Source organism: Thunnus maccoyii, chromosome 10 (assembly GCF_910596095.1).
Source record: "Thunnus maccoyii chromosome 10, fThuMac1.1, whole genome shotgun sequence".
Taxonomy (NCBI): Eukaryota; Metazoa; Chordata; class Actinopteri; order Scombriformes; family Scombridae; genus Thunnus; species Thunnus maccoyii.
In genome coordinates, this window is record NC_056542.1 from 18,194,809 (window position 1) to 18,212,405 (window position 17,597).

The following is a 17,597-nucleotide window of genomic DNA, read 5'->3' on the forward strand; positions in this document are numbered from 1 at the left end:
GCTGAGACTTCAGGAAGTTATGGCGCTCATCCAAGAAATAGTCATAATATAACCCCCCATAGAACCACAATGTGTTACTTTTACACTTTGGTTTCTGTGTGGATTAAACAAACAACATACAACATGTTGGTTAGTGAATTGGTGTGTTAATTAGTGAGCATCAGAGGTGCTGGTAGGGGGCTTGTGTCACTTTTGGACAGAGCAGGTTTGCTGTTTCCCCCTGTTTTCAGTCTTTGTGCTAAGCTAAGCTAACTGGCTGAATGCAGACATGAAAGTGGGATCACCATCTCATCTAACTCTCAGCAAGAACGCGAATAAGCGTACTTCCCCAAATGTTGAACTATTCATTGAGAAATATTTACTTTATATTTGCTTAAATTAAATGACCACCTATTGATGAAACACTGAAAACTGAACACCAGAAAAGTGTCCTAGCGGTGAAATAATCTTACTGATCTTCTAATTTCAGTCAAAATCCTCTCAAATCCACACATTTATGCTCTGTCAAGTATAAAACACACTGTAGTTCAGTGAGCATAAAACAAACAAAACATTAGCAACTTTTTAAGTTTAATCACAACATCATGATATGACACATCTGACTTGGATTTTTTTTAGGAAACTATAAGTCAAAGCACATTGAGGATTAAGATGTTTGAATAATCATTTATTTATTTGTTCAGAGGTTATTTGCTTATGAAAACATCTCCTTCAGTCCCCGTATTTGTTGATGAGTTGAAGGAGAGTAATTATACGCACATCACGTAGGTGCAAGGCTATCAGAAAACAGCATCAATGAAAAAAGGGTAAAGCCCGTACACTTAATCCAAGCCACAAAAGATTAATGATGACAATTTTTCGATCCTACTTGACCACTTTTTGATCCTATCCAAGTACGATAAGAGTAAGTGTGCAGGCGTTACCCTTTTCCATTAGTCTAAGTTGATGAACCATCGATGTGTGAATATCCTATGGACCGAATGGGAGTGAAACTTTATTACTTTCAAGTTGCTGTGGGTAATGAAAAATTAATGAATCTGCTGCCTACAGATTAATGCTCAAGGCAAGTGCAACAACAGTTTGTTCATGGTGATAATATCTTCACTGATTTGTATGTGTGTGTATGAGAGAGAGAGAGAGAGAGAGAAAGAGAGACACCTTTGAGGGAATCGTTGCCAAATTGCATTTTAGCAATTCAGAGTACTCTAAAATCTCCCACATTTGGAGGAAGTGGTGGTGTGAGACTGAGGCGGTGACAGGAAGTCTATTAGAAAAAGTCTCTCTAAAGTTGGCATCATTCACCATTCAGTCCTTGTTGCCTGAGATGTACAATGCTAAGAAAGTCTCAGATGTGTTGCCTCCGGCTTGCATTTATAAAAAGCCAAATGGAGCCTCGCTAGAACATCTGAGAAAACAGCAGGATCTATTAGCAAAACTTTGAGTGGTTAAGGCATTTATTATCATGTCATTTTCCTCCCATGACTACATTTGCAACACAGACATTGTATAATGAGAAAAAAAAGGATTGGAGAAGCTTAAAGTTCAAACTTTACTCCCAAACATAAGTGCTATACCAGGCAAATGATCTGAAAGTGTAACAGGATCACTTGGCGGTGACTTATTTCGTCAGGGTACAGCACATGGAGTGGTTGAATGTTTGTTAGTGACGTGGGACAAGTCCTACAGTGTCTTTGACTGGTGTGTGTTACCTGTCGGCTGTCATGTTTGGACGAGGAGCTGCTGTTGCTGCGTGACAGGGAGGAGATCTTCTGTGACATGGCTGAGCTGCGCTCTTCTGAGCCCATTTCGCTTCAGACTGGCCAGTGCAGGCTATGGCTGGAGTACCAGGAACATTCCTCTATACGGAGAAAAGACGGAGTGGAGATTGGGTCATGAGAAGAGAGGGGGGAGAGAAAGAGGGCTTTAATAGGCAAACCCTCTAAAAGCCTTTCAGCTCTGTCTCACTGAAAAATGCATTAGGTTATTTGTGATGAGTGATTAGTTTTTCCATCTTGATGTAGAAGAAATATGGCATGTAATGAGAACAGCTCCACAGAAAAGGTCTCAACATCTGAAAATGAAATTGACAGACAAGACAGGAGGACATAAATTGGTCTGAAAGTGAGGAGACCGCAGGTTTAAATAATTCATATCTTACCCTTACAGAGAGTGACGGACTCTCAGCATTTAAGGATCATATGCATGTAAGTACCCACCACAAGTATTATGTACAGAAGCGGTGGAAGAAGGATGTATTCAGCCCTTTAACTTGAGCAAAAATAGCAAAACTACATGTAAAAATACTCCCATACAATCAAAAATCCTTTAAAAGTTTACTTATGGGAAAGTACAGAAGAACACAGCAAAGTGTCCTTAAGTATCAAAAGTAGACATGCTAATGACACAGAAATTAAATCATTTTACAATGCCTAAATGATCAGCTGATTAATCGGTTTGTCAGCAACAGAAAATGAATTGCACTTTGTATTTGAGTAAATTACACTGAGCAGTAGCTGATCTGAACCCACAGCCAGCTCAGTGGGGGAATAAAAGGCAAGTGTCACATGCAGTGAGATGTGACATCATCAGTGAAATCTACTATCATCACTTCAACAGCGTGTGAGAATAATTGGACCTCTTTATAAAATGGCAGTCCTCAGCCAACTGCCACACTTCATGCAGACTAATTAACATTATGTGCCTGGCTCACAGCATTAGCACATAAAACCACATTTTGCTAATGCATTCTGGCAGTTTGTCATGCTGTAGCATGGACAGCTGATCAACAACCAGGCATGATGTGTTTGTGTAAATCATGTTGGCCCACGTTGGAACGAGCAGCAGCTCATTGGTTTAGTTTTATTAGTGTGGCACTGAGTTCTAATTCTGAGTTTATCGCTGTGCTGTATTAAGTGACCATCTGTGAGATTCTGTCTAAGACACAAGGCTGTTAATGATTAGATAAGTATTAAGTCTCAAGGCAAACAATTATTATTTTCATTATCATCAATTAATCTGTCAATTATTTTAACAACTAATCAATAAATATTTTGTCCATACAATGTATAAAAGAATGAAAAGTTCCCATGATGACTGTCAATTGTCTTGATTTGTCCAACAGTCCAAAACATATTTAATTTACAGAATTATAAAACAGAGAAAAGCAGCAAATCCTCACATTTGAGAAGATGGTGAATGTTTGACATTTTTGCTTGTTAAAAATGATGAATCTGTTATCAACATTATTGTGGATTATTTTTTCTGTAAATTGACTAATCAATTAATCAACAAGTAAAATTACGGGGGGCGCTAGAGTGCACGTTGTAGTGTGCCGTGTAGACACACTTTCTCAGAGCTCCCGTCCGATACGTCGAGATTCAAGCAATATAACATTTCTCTGCTGCTTTCACCCGCTAAAAAGTCAGGCATTACGTTCATTTTTCGTTGGAACACTTATGGCTACCAGGAGAGACCAGAAACAGCAGTCTAATGCCAAAAAAGTACCCTCTGCAAACCCAGCACGTGAGGCTAATGCTAGCGTTGGCATTGCGGGTAATGAGGATGCTCCAGAGCCGACCCCACTGGTGGCCAAGGCAAACGCAGAGACATCCGTCATCCTCGCAGCTATAAACAACATGAGTAAAAAGATGGAAGACCGGTTCAACAACCTGGAGGTGTCCTTACAAGCTACTCAGACCACCTTGACTGAACACGACTCTCGGATTTCTACTGTGGAGGCGGCCTGCAGTGACCATGACACCAGGCTAACCCAACTAAAGCAACAATATCTGCAGTTAGATGCGGGTCACAGATATATCATCATATCACTGTCCATATGACATCATCTTCACTTCATGACACCTAGAGGCAAGGCTGAGGGTATCAACTTGGTCAGCTGGAACGTCCGCGGCCTAGGTCATTCAATTAAGTGTGCTAAGGTTTTTGCACACCTGAACTCTCTGGCTGCTGACATGTTATTTCTTCAAGAGACTCATATTAGACCATCTGAACAGAAGCATTTGCGTTGCAGTTGGGCCGACCAAATATTTCAATCCACATTCTCAAGCAAAGCTCGTGGTGTTGCAATCATTATTTGGAGAAATATACCTTTTAAACATATCTCCACACTGTGTGACCCGAACGGTCGATACATCATTGTAACAGGACATCTTTATTCTACTCATGTAGCACTGTTGAACATCTACGGGCCAAATATTGATGATGCAGCATTTTTCAGAAGAACCTTTGAGAAGCTGCCAGACCTTCAAACACGACAGTTGGAAACATTACATAGAAGCACAGAAAACTCTCAAACATTACAGAACATTCTCAATCTTAAATATGAATATAATATGATCTTATCTCGACAGGTTTGTGACCAACTCCTACGACTTAGGAGGCAATACTTCGAACTTGGGGACAAACCTCATACACTTTTAGCTCGCCAGCTCAGGGGGCAACAGGCCAGCAGGGTTATTCACAAAATAAAATCTCGCTCTGGAGTAATCGTAACGGACCCTCAATTGATAAATTCTCGCTTCAAAGAGTATTGTGAGGAGCTTTATAGCTCTAAAGCTACAGGTGATGCGGATGATTGGTTAAGAAACCTAAATATACCGAAACTGGATGACACCTCCCGTGAGGCCCTTAATGCTGAAATATCCTCGACAGAAATATTAGACTCTATCAGATCAATGCAAAATGGGAAAAACCCAGGACCGGATGGTTTTGGCGTCGAATTTTATAAGAAATTTTCTAATCAGATAACTTCAATTCTACACAGGATGCTTTCCCACTCACTAGGATCTGAAAGACTCCCTCCAACCTTGTATGATGCTAATATCTTGCTCCTGTTGAAGTCGGACGGAGATGAAACTGAGCCTTCATCATATCGTCCAATTTCCATGCTCAACTTAGACTTTAAGATATTCACTAAAATACTTGCAAAAAGGTTAAATCAATGCATAGAATCCATCATTCACACTGACCAAACAGTTTTCATTCCAAATCGATTTTCCTTCTTTAATGTTAGACGTGTTACGGACATTATGTATTATTCTTTTGACAAATCTTCTAAACAAGCCATCCTGTGTCTAGATGCAGAGAAGGCTTTCGACCAGGTGGAATGGCAATACCTCTGCAGGGTTCTGGAGAAGTTTGGTCTCGGTCCATCCTTTATTTCGTGGGTGTGCATGATTTATGCCCAACCTGTGGCATCCGTTCTCACTAACCTGGATAGGTCACCCTCCTTTCCTTTGCAGAGGGGAACGCGGCAGGTGTGTCCCCTCTTGCCGCTCCTCTTCGCATTGGCGATTGAACCCCTGGCAATTGTGGCAAGAACGTGAGGGAGCATGTCCTTATTAAACCTATATCATTAGGTGGAGTTGATCATAAAATGTCCTTATACGTGGACGACGTGGCCCTTTTTGTATCCGCCCCTGATACTTTTGGGGAGGTCTCTAGTTACACTATTAACTGGCAGAGGAGTGAGCTCATATCTATAGCTCATGACCTGGACCCACAATTTCTGTTGTCTACACACTTTAAAATAACCTCTGATTATGTGAAATACCTGGGCATTAAAATATCAAAGAAACCAAGCTCCCTTTTCAAATTGAATTTCACAGAAAAATTTAACAAACTCAAGGAGAACATAGAAAAATGGGGAACACTGCCTTTATCCTTGATTGGACGTGTAAACGTTGTCAAGATGGTCTCACTACTGAGATTTTTGATTTGTTTCAAAACATACCTGTTTTTATCCCTAAATCCTTTTTAAGCTCCTTGACTCCATTATCATACTGTTTGTTTGGGGGTACAAAGCGCATAGGATTTCTAAAAGCCACCTTCAAAAATCCAGAGACTGTGGGGGTCTGGGTCTGCCGTGTTTTTTACATTACTACTGGGCTGCCAATGTCAGGGTTATGATGTACTGGTAGTATGGCTTTGAGAGAGGGGACGGGTTCACTCCGCCTCCTTGGCTGGCTATTGAAAAACGTTTAACTCACAATACTTCTCTCCCTGCTCTCCTCTTCTCTTCCCCAAGACCACCCATAGTCTATAGGAAGGATCATTTTGTTCTGTTAAATACACAGAAGATCTGGAATCAAATCAGAAAGTGTTCTGTGCTCCCAAATACCTCGATGCATGCTCCAATTTGGCAGAACCATGCCTTTTTACCTTCCCTTACAGACACAGCCTTTAAAGAGTGGAGCTGTATGGGTGTTGTCAGCTTAAAAGACTTATATGTTGATGGACACTTAGGCTCTTTTGAACAATTGCAGTCCAAATTCTCTCTTTCAAAATCTCAGTTTTATAGATATCTGCAATTGAGACACTATGTCCTACAGGCTACTAGGTCATATCAATTACCACCTGAAAATAATGCGTTGTTCAAATCCCTTCTCGGCCCCCCAGAAATAAAACACCTGATCTCAGAGCTGGTTTGTTACTTCTCAAGTACTCTGGATTCGTCTACTACTAAAATTAAACAAGCCTGGGAAGATGAGCCTGGTATTGAGATTGAGAATGAAACATGGGATTAAATATTAACTAACATTAAGTCTTGCTCGATAAACGCTAGACTCCAACTGATCCACTTTAAGGTAGTTCATAGATTACACTATTCGAAAATCAGATTAAACAAAATTTTCCCTAACCTCTCTCCACTATGCAATAGATGTAACGCCGCAGAAGGTACTCTTGCACATCTCTTCTGGACTTGCCCCAAACTACACAACTTTTGGTCTCTCATTTTCCAATGGCTTTCCTTTGTCTTTGACATCATTATAACACCTGACCCTGAAACTGCTCTGTTAGGACACTCCAACACTTTGAAAAATTTGGATTGTAACATACATATTGCTTTGATTCATGGTATGATGATAGCCAAGAGATGTATCCTGAAACTGTGGAAGTCTGATCTAGTTCCCACGTTTGAGACTTGGCTGAAGGAACTCATAAACATCCTGCATGTGGAAGACTGAGATATGAACTATGAACTCTGGTAACACTCTTCTCCAGGATATGGAGTCCAGTGCTAGAGCACATGAAGGACCAATGATACTCTCTTTACCCTCCTATTTTGCTCATGTACCTCTTTGATAATATGGACAGCTGTACAGTGGAGCATATGGCATTACTGTGACTGTTGACCCCCCCCCCCTTTTTTAAAATATACACACACACACACACACATATATATATATATATATGTGTGTGTGTGTGTGTGTCTGTGTCACTGGCGGTTCTTATCCTTTGTTTCCTCATTATTGTTTATTTACTTTTCAATGTCTCCTTGTCACTTACTTAATGTAACTTAATTTGAAAATCCTCACAAATAAAAGGTTAAAAAAAACAACTAAAATTACCTCTATTCTACTGTAATGCAATATCAGGCAAAACTTAAGATATAAATCAAATACTTCAATGACATTTTTTCTGTTTTTACAATTACAATTGCCATGAAATTAAAAAAATGAATCATTTATTGGACAATAAATTTTGTTAAAAACAATAATACGATATGATCATATGCAACTCCTCATACTGAAGTTGAAAAACAATAAATTATCACCCAGCAGCCCTATTTTTGGTCTATGCTTGAGTTAGATCAGTGAAAACTACTGGTTGACTATGTAAACAGCGTCTCCTCCCAGCTCGGACTGAATCAGATGTGCTATGTGTTGACTACCACTTTGAAGCAGCAGCAAGGTTAATCACATTACCTGCCCTGCATCTGCAAGCTTTGTGCTGCATAATGGCCAAAGCCTCTCGTGTTCGACAGACATAATTGCGGTCATGTGAAACCTCCGTCCTTCGGCCAAGACTACACCGCCTCTCTGTGTGTGTGGATCACAGGCCGCAGTCTACAGACAGAGCACAGTGCCCGAAATACGGTCGGAATAATGGATCAAAGTGGGAGGACACACAAACACAAGGCCCCTAACAGCAGCAGCATCCATCCATCCATCCATCCATCCATCCATCCATCCATCCATCCATCCATCCATCCATCCATCCATCCATCCATCCATCCATCCATCCATCCATCCATCCATCCATCCATCCATCTATCTATCTATCTATCTATCTATCTATCTATCTATCTATCTATCTATCTATCTAGCTAGCTATCTATCTATCTAACTAACGAAGTTCTCCCTCTGCGTTTCCTATGATTTATTCATCCACTTCTACTGATCACACCAGTTATGCACAGGTCTGTGACACTGTCACCCTTCAGGCCACCCTTTCATCAGCTGCAACAACACCACTTCTCAGGCTTTCATCAGGGTGACAGCGGTATTAGACGTCAGAGCTTCCGTAATTACCCTTTCTCGCTGAAGAGCACATGCTCAGTGATGGCGATGACAAAATGCAGTAAGTGATTTCAATAAAACTGTATTAGATTACAACAGGAGCTGTGCAGTAAGGGTTAGGGTTACAAGTTAGTATGGATTTTTACTCGACTCTATGGTTGTCGCTATCATTTACAGATTGAGAGACATGAGTGATCAGAGACGATCATGTGAGGACAAACACGAAAAGGCAGTCAGTGGAAGTCTAACGGCAGCTAATGAGCAGAGCAGTCGTGCCCGAGACCACAGCTTGGTACAGAAAAAGGGCATGCTGACAGGCAGCGAGGGCTGAGTGTGTTTGTCCAGCGTGTTGGATCAAAGAAACTGAGGGGATCACATGAACAGTGACAGTGAGGACAAAAAGATAAACACAGTCCACAAGGAAAGTTCTGCTGTCATTACCGCAGGCGCCCTTCCATGTATGAATACATGAACACACAAAGACGCACTTACAACCAAGCAAATGCAAGGTTTTGGGATTAGGAGAAATAATGTAATGTACTGTAGGCAGACATCTTTTCTCCTGTCAGGGTCTAAGTGAGATAAAACTAAAAACAGCAATCAAAAATAAAGAGCTGTTGTTTGCTGCAGACAAACTGCTGACTGCTGTTTGAATTGATTATGCTTTTTCAATAAAAATGGCACTGACCTTCACAAAAAATGACTGTGATTCATGTATTGCATTACTGTAAATAAATATCTATCAAGCAGTATAGACAAAATAAACATAGTGACAAACAGCAACATCTTAATATTAATAAGTTAAAAAAAGATACAGGAAAAAGTCAAATTAATATTAATTTAATTGAGTATGTTTAATGGACAATAACTGAATAATTTTCAAATAATTTACCATATATTCTCTACTATTCAGTACATCTCAACACATCTTCTTTACAGTGATATCTTCAAATGAGATGATTAACCATAATAACCTATTTTCTGGGCTGGATAAAGACAAAGAAAGTACAGAGAAATATCTTAGGGGGTGGCATCATTATACAACCCTTCAGATTCCCTGCATATTAATGTAATTTCTGAGTGACAAAATTAGCCAAACTGAAGTTCAGTCTATTTGTAGAGCACTTGTGTAAATGAATACTGGCAAGTTTTCAGGCCTTGCTTTATCCTCTAATCTCTTTGTTATATGTAAAGGAAAAGCTTATACATGCAGATGTTCCTTTTGAAAGTGTCTCATGCACAAAATGTTCAACGGTTTGTGTGGAGAGGTGACAGACATCCCCTGAATATTCCACTAAAATGTGGGTGGGTGGCAACCACAACTGTGCTTTAGTGAAAAAACAGTACATCACTGGAGGAGACATATGTGTAACTAGCAGGAGCTTAAAACTTTAGTATCCTGGTTTTTAGTCTTATCCTGGTTATGATCATATTCAGGACATGACGTTTACATGGACAAGCCTGTGTGATCATGTGTGTCCAGTTGTGTCTTTATTTCTCAATGCATCAACTACTCCTTTCTCTACCAACAGAGAATGTTGAGAGGCAATAATAGTACTCCAGGTAGCAAATTCAGGTTTCTGAAACCAGGATATGGTGTTTACATGCACAACACATAATCGGGATACTGGATACTGGATCATAACCAGAATACTGGTTCATAACATACTCACTCAGTCACATTTTCATCTTTGATCTCTCTCTGACCCCTGAACCACAGAAATAAGTTTACATTTTGAAAAAAGGGTTTTTTAAAAATCCCTTGGGAAGTGTTTTTTTTGGACATTTTTGCATTTTATTAGATAGTATGCCGTGTGGCACAGACAGGAAATGAAGAGAGACAGATGGGGGATGACATGTAGCTAGGGCTGCACCTAATAATTATTTTCATGATCACTGAATTTCTTGATTAGTCAGTGAATCACGTGGTCTATAAAATGTCAGAAAATAGTAAAAAATGCCCGTCAGCATTTCTTTAGGTCCATGGTGACATCTTGAAATTGCTTGTTTTGTCTGACTAACAGTCCGAAACTCAGAGAAATTTAGTTTACTATCACATAAGACTGAGAAAATCACCACACCTTCATGACTGTGGCGCTGGAACCATTGAATGTGTGACATTTTTGCTGATATCATTTCCTGTTGGTCAACTAGTTGTTTCAGCTCTTGAAACAGTCACGCTGCAACTACATGGTCAGCATCTTAAACCACTCGTAATTCAAACATGTAATGAGTAAATATTTTATTGTCCAGTTGCACGAAATAACTGGACAAATGATTTCCTGTAGCCAGCCGCAGAGATTTTTGGTCTTACAAAGCCCAGACACATTTGTTATGGAACACAAACTCTCCTAGTTTTGTTAGTTTAAGGCAAACCAGAGAACTGACAACAATTCCTTAGTCAGCTACAGATCTCAGTTGAAGTTATCAATGGCTTAATGTCCTTTTAAAATGCGCTAACTAGATTGACAAAAGCTGAAAGCCCTCTATTACAGTTCATGTTGCAGATGATCCTCTGTTCTTCCACTGTCTCCAGACTCTGCCAAAGGGCTGACGAGCCTAACAGGCTTTCAGGCATCATTAGGATGTGACTCACCAGAATAACCCGCTCATGGCTGAACCCCCACAGTGCAGCTTTCTTAGGAAATAGAATCATGGCTTGCAAAATTGACAGCATTTAAAATCTCTCTCAGCTGATGCATCACAGTAATTCAAAGAAGTTGGGTGGTAACTGCTTGTAACACATACTCCCACCATTAAATGTGAAGTGAAAGTGGTGAGGAGTGCAGCAGCACTGTGCAGTAATAACAAGCGAGAGGAAGTGTGCCCAAAGCTGCTGTAGAGGTGGGCATGGCCCCAGGTGAAGATGAGTCATCTTAAAATATAGATACAATGTTGACTTTTACCAAGCTGATAAGATGATATTTAGATAACCTTTAAATACACAGAGGTTTGCATAATCTCTTAAATAACATTTCATATGCTAAACCCAGCTGTGAGAGCTGAATTATATTCCAATTCCAAGCCATGAAAAGCAGTTGCTCCGCATGTTTATAAGGCCTGTGTTTATGAAATAGCCCATGTTTATATATAAAGCAGGCAAAGCTACAGAAAGATTATATTTTTAAAAAAAAGCCTTATATTATATTAAATAAAAAGAAGACTTTTCAGCTTGAACTGAATCTAAACTTATTCCCTTTGATGTGTGATGGGCTTGTTTGATGAACCAGAATGATCTATACTGAAGGATATCCATGTTGATTTAAAATCTGAGAGGAAAAACCTCTCTAAGGCTCTCTTTAGACTAAACTTGACATAATGAATGTTCTCTGCATTCACCAAACAACCTAACATGGTGTTGCGGTAACCACCTTATCTCTGCAGTCCACCGGCCATTCTCTGACAGCTCATTCCTCTCAATACAAAGCCTCTTTAGCAACAATACAAACTCTGGTAACTCTGGGGAGGAAAGTGTGAGAGTCATTTATCTTTATTCTAATGCTGTCCATCCATATATCTGTATAAACTCAAATCAGAACCTCTTGCATAATTTTGATTGACTTTGATTTTCCTCCTGCTAAACTCATCAGAAGCCAGTTTGTCTTGAGCAGACAGATTATTCTTCCCTGTTTGCTTTGGAAAACAGCGCAGTCATTTAGAACATTATCTGATAGCTTTTGCCCACCAAAGGAGAAACACTTGGCTCTAATTTGCTGCATCTAAAAGTTACCACTTTAATAACAGTAATCTTATTATAACTGCACACTACCCTGCTGGGTGATGCTTCTTAGTCTTTGTTATTACATTATTAAAATGCAGAAGAGCTCTTTCTTGGAAGGGGAAGAGAAACCCTCACATAAACAGAGATAAGGGAGGGGCAGAAAACAACATTCTCATTTTCAATCTGTTGTGATTTACATAATACTGCAATATAACTGCTTATTTTTAAATTCCATATTATTTACCAAAACAGCAGTACAACACTGATGTGATGTCTTTGAGGGGAAGAATTAAAGATTTACTGTGTAATATATCAAACTTTCAAGCACTCTTTCAACTGTCAACTAGGGCTGGGATTTTAATTGATATTTGTTTGCCTGCAAAATGCAGGGTTGGAACATCATATTTTTAGAAAGTTGTGCATGAATAATAAAAAACCTGCACCACCTGCAGAGCTGTCATCATTACACATAAAATACAGGTTATCCCACACAGCTGTTGACTGTCAGTGCCAGATGCTTCAACTAAGTAGAGCATGGGCATCCAGTTTAATAATCACTTTCAGCACAGATAGAGCAGAAAGGTCCGCTCTGTAGTTGATCTGCTGCTGTTTGTGTTTCTTTACAAGACACCAGCCTGATATCTGCAGACTGCTGCTAGTTAGCGTTAGTGACCTGGCACATAGGGACGAACTGAATCTGAAAACTGTTTAGTTGACTTCACCAGCACTTTGACTCTCATAACCAGATGATACCATGTCAACTAACAAAAACCAAGAGCGCAGAAACACTTTCAGTCTGTCCCTCTCGTAGGTGTGACTGTTAAATTCACTACGAGTTAGCCAGAGACAGCCAAACAACAAGAGTCACAACAGTCCTGTAAACACTATCATTACTCAAAATGGCTAATGTGGCAGCTATCATCAATGTTACTTTTTAAAAATAACATTTTTGTGCCTATTGTAATAACTCGATTTTCACAATTTTAATATTTTACGTCATGCGAAAACAAAAATTCAAATGACTGATATGTCGCCCACCCCTACTGTCGGCTTTAATTTTTCAGAATCTCTGTTTGAGCACTTGTATGAAGAGTAATTATTACACAGAGCAAACCTCACTGAATGAACACAATTTCTAAAGATTGATATAAATGTCCATCTAATTACATCAGCATCAAACAGAAATGATTGAGCGCACTCTTCAGTCTCTTATCTACAGTGTCTCATACTTTTTAGTATGCAAACGTCATGCAATGATAATAAAATCATTAACAACAGTAGCTTTGATAGGAGAGAGGATGGCATTAGAGAGGAAGACAAGCCATTCAAATCTGAATGCAGTAGAGTGTGTCATAAGGTATTCAAAACAGATGTGATTACAGTTTTAGATAAGGTCCTTCACGAGGTTGCAATCAGTCGGGGAGCTACAGTAACAGTGCTCTCTCAGTTTGAATCATCTTCGTATCCAAATCTGAAGAGTTATGATGGTGAGTAGAACATCAGCAATTGCACAGGAAACAGTAATGTCCTGAAAGTCTCTCTTCTCTCCCATGTGAACGACAGTCACTTTTATCAGGCACAGCAATTAATCACCTTCTTCAGCCATTACTTCAGCCCTGTATCGTTTCCCAAAAAGTCCTGAACAGTGTAGCTGGGAGTGGGGCCAAAAAAAAAAATCTCTGTTCTTACATCCATCTGAAGAATCAGGTCATCACAGAGTCTGTAAGTGTTTCTTTTTTAAAATATATTCTTCCGGCTGTAGCACAGGTCAGCATGGCAGCACCCAGTCAGCAATTAGCCCAGAGGATTGATACAGAGACAAAACTGGCTTCCTCCCAACATGAGATCTATTATTCATTAGTACATCTCTTGACCAAGCAGGGTAATGTTTGCCAGTGCCACATCTGTGTGTGTGCAGCCACACCTTTTCTATTTGGTCGTTTAATTACGAGGATGTGTTGCACAGATGGTAGTGTCTGCTCCTGATTTGCTTAAAAAAAAAAGATTAAAAAAGACTAGCGCTGTGTTTGCATACTTACTATTTTTTAGTACTGCAGCTGCCCTTACAAAGTATATGTGTACTGTTGCATGCAGTATGCATGCTATATGAATGCAATTGGGACATACTACTTCATCTGTCATTGCGGTTTCTGTCATTGCACTGCCAATGTGCTGTCATTGGTCTGTTCTCTCTCGGTGGCTCAGTCAATGTGACGAATCTTCTGATGCGCAGAGGATTGAGGGTCAGAATGGTCAGAAAAGCATGCTGGCTTGCATACTGCAAAATGTGACTGGATGTAGCGGAACATCCTGGTACTTTTGGCATACTGCATTTGACATACTATGTATTGGGACATACTAAATCTTTTTCTGGAATACTAAATAGTATGGTGGCATGGGTTTTAATTTGAAATGGCTACAGGAAGTGGTTGAATGTTGCCAGATTGGGCTGTTTTCTGCCCAACTGGGAGGTTTTGGGTTGCACTATTTGGGGGAAAAATGGGCTTGAGCAGGTGGACAGAATTGAGGCTTGTTTTCCATGAGTTAGGCAGGTTTTTGATTATATTACAAATTACAATACACAAAAAATATATACATTCATAAAAATGTATTTCTTTGCTCATTGTGCCCATATCTAATGCTCATGTGGAGAGAGCTTTTTCGCAAATGACGCTACTCAAAGATGATACAAGAAATCACATGGGATTACTGCTCCTTTCTGCTCTCATGGATGTGCGAACAGGTCGAACACGGAACGGACAGACATATTAGCAAGTTCACCTGTTAAATGTACATAGTTAAAGTCTTGCCTGTTCACCTGGCCCAAGTGACTGTACAAAGTTCTACACCTAGTTAGAAGTTAAAATGGTAAATGGCGTGAAGGTAAAACATTTTTTAATATGTGTTTTCATTGTAAGAGAAACCTCTATGTTTCAGTTGTGCTGCTTGCATTATCATTATTTATTTGGCTCTTTGATAGCATTCTCTCTCTGTCTCTCTTGAGAGCGTATATGTGGGGGGTATGCTTCAATTTGGCATACTGTCAAGGCTTGTGTTGCAGTTTACCAGATTAGGTCAAATTTTTGGTATTTGAGTTGTCCCTTTATTTTCTTGTTTATTTTTAGAGCAGGGGGCAGAAATGGATTCATAGTTTTATCATTGCATTAGGATGTATTCTGGTGCCTTGTATCTGCATCCTAATGCACTTGTGAACACTTGTTTTATTAATATGCAATATTTAAATATTGTGGTGAGCCACAATACTGTTGTTATTGTTAATAAATTAATTTGCATTGTTTGTTTTCTATAATATTTGGGCATTTTTTTTATCAATTTGGGCGGATTTTGAGCACTTATTGGGATGGAAAGCATCAAACCAATCTGGCAACACCACTAAGTCAGTCAGTCACTCAGTCAATTGCGGTTACAGGGCTGGCTCAGCTGTTGTTGTCCAGCCAAAAACAAGCTCACTCTGGTGAGCTTAAAGAGTGCACGCCACTCTCTGCTATCTGTAATCTTACTTTTTCAGCAGTATGAAGTAGAATTTGTATCTTTCTTGAGCTTCGAAAGGCTCCTCATATTCACCCTGAGAGAAAAAGCTTGAAGAGTTATGAGGGTAATAATGAGGGAGAAACAGATTAAGTCCCTCTTCAGCAACTGTCAGCTCCATAGGACGTCTTTTCATTCACGCCTACTGTTGTCTGACATATGACGGGCTCTGTATCATATACTCACTCACAAACGCCAAGCTGCATCCTGTTAATCAACCACATCCTCGACACACTCACTCCTCTCCCACACCCAAGCACTCTCTCTCTCTCTATCTCTTTTTCTCTTGTCTGCTCTCAGTGCGGCAGAGGTCCTCCTCTTTGTTATATTTGCAGTGTGGGGGAGCCTGGCAGCCTCATAACTCAACACTGGCTCATTAGGAGGCAGAGTCACAGCTTAGCTCAACACACTCACTGACAAAGGAGTCATGAAAAAAGCAACTTGCATGACAGTCTGATCCAGCTGTTGCTTTCCAAATTAAACATTACAGTGCTTACAGTACAACTCGACCACTGCTCTGATTAGGATGCATCAGCGGTATCTCCACCTCCAATCTCACATTAATTAAGAGGTGTTGACCCATAGTATAGAGGACGATGACATTGCGAGGCTCCCTGTCATTGTTAGCATGCTGATCCTATATTATAAAAATGGATGTGGCGGCCTAAAAGAAGATATCATGAAAAGTGGAAAAAAACATCTGCACTGCCACAAGCAATCTCAAAGTCCTCAGAGTGCAGATATATTTAGACATGGCATTGTCTTCCATTACCTTCCATTTATGGACCGACAGAGATAAACTGTCTGACTGAGAAGTTGTGAGTTACCACATCTTGAGAGATTTACTTCATGCCTGAACTCTGTCAGCTACATTGGTAAAGCATTCCTACACGCAAGCTGACTCAAACTGTAGCCTCCAAAACAGAGAGGGTGGGGGGCTCACACAGAGCAACAGAAAACTTTTGTCTCTGACGAGCTTGTGTTTTTGTGGTTTGACTACAGTCATGCATCGGAAGACTTTATTCATAGTGTTTTTTGTGGTGTGCGGTCTGAATGCATCTCACCCACAGATCTTGGAAAATTGGTTTGCTTTTCTGCAGAGTTTCTTTGACCTAATTTTAACAACACTTAATTTAAAGCTAAATAAATGCGTACTATCCTACAGTGAAAATGCCACTATCTTGCTTGATTTGACTGACTGAATCATCTAAAAAGCTGCATTGGATTTGGACATTAGACGTAACACAACATATACTGTACTGTAGAGCTGCAACTAACAATTATCTTCATTATCAATTCATCTGTAGATTATTTTCTCAATTAATTGAATAGTTGGTTGATTTATAAAATGTCAGAAAATAGTGAAAGATGTCGATCACCGTTTTCCAAAGCCAAAGATGCAACCTCAAATGTCTTGTTTTGCTAGAAATGCTATAACACACTGCGTGAAATGTACATAGTCTTTGTAATATTTGATCCATCCAGACATGCTGTGGTTGGGTGAATAGGAGACCTGAAGGCCAAGAGCCTTGAAGTTTCTGCACTAAAATGTATTAATAATATCTTTTACCATGGTCTAGGTGAATACTCTTTTCTAATTGGCTGGCAGATGTGTGTTAAAACCGTTTAATGCACACGTAGTTCGGCTCAATTTTAATCACCATTCTAAATACCCAACCTGTAACCATAGTAACATTAAAGAGCAAAGCTGTCAAAGCTTACTTGTTATGAAGTTTTGAAGAATGGGACGGAGCAGAGAAAAAAGAAATGCAGAAGAGAAGAAAGAAACCAAGCGAAAAACGGCACAAGGAACTGACCTGACCTGACCTGACCTGAAGAGCTTAAAATGATAGAGGGAGAGTAGGATGAGATTTATACAAAAAAGGCAACAAAATGGGCAGTTAATATACTGAGAGACTTTCTCTACCAAAAACAAAAGAACACTGATTTGGAGACATACTATGTAGTTATTCTAAATGACACCTTATGTGAATTTTATGCTTCGG

The 17,597-nt window shown here is 39.7% G+C and overlaps 1 protein-coding gene across 3 annotated transcripts in view; it reads right to left on the reverse strand.

Moving 5' to 3' along the window:
- osbpl3b (oxysterol binding protein-like 3b) overlaps positions 1-17,597 on the reverse strand; it is a 39,849-nt gene that overhangs the window by 16,041 nt on the left and 6,211 nt on the right. For all 3 annotated transcript variants that reach the window (XM_042424492.1, XM_042424491.1, XM_042424494.1), the window contains exon 2: positions 1,710-1,858. In XM_042424492.1, the coding sequence (XP_042280426.1) occupies positions 1,710-1,805 (96 nt within the window). In that variant the 5' untranslated portion in view covers positions 1,806-1,858. The remainder of the gene's footprint in view (positions 1-1,709; positions 1,859-17,597) is intronic.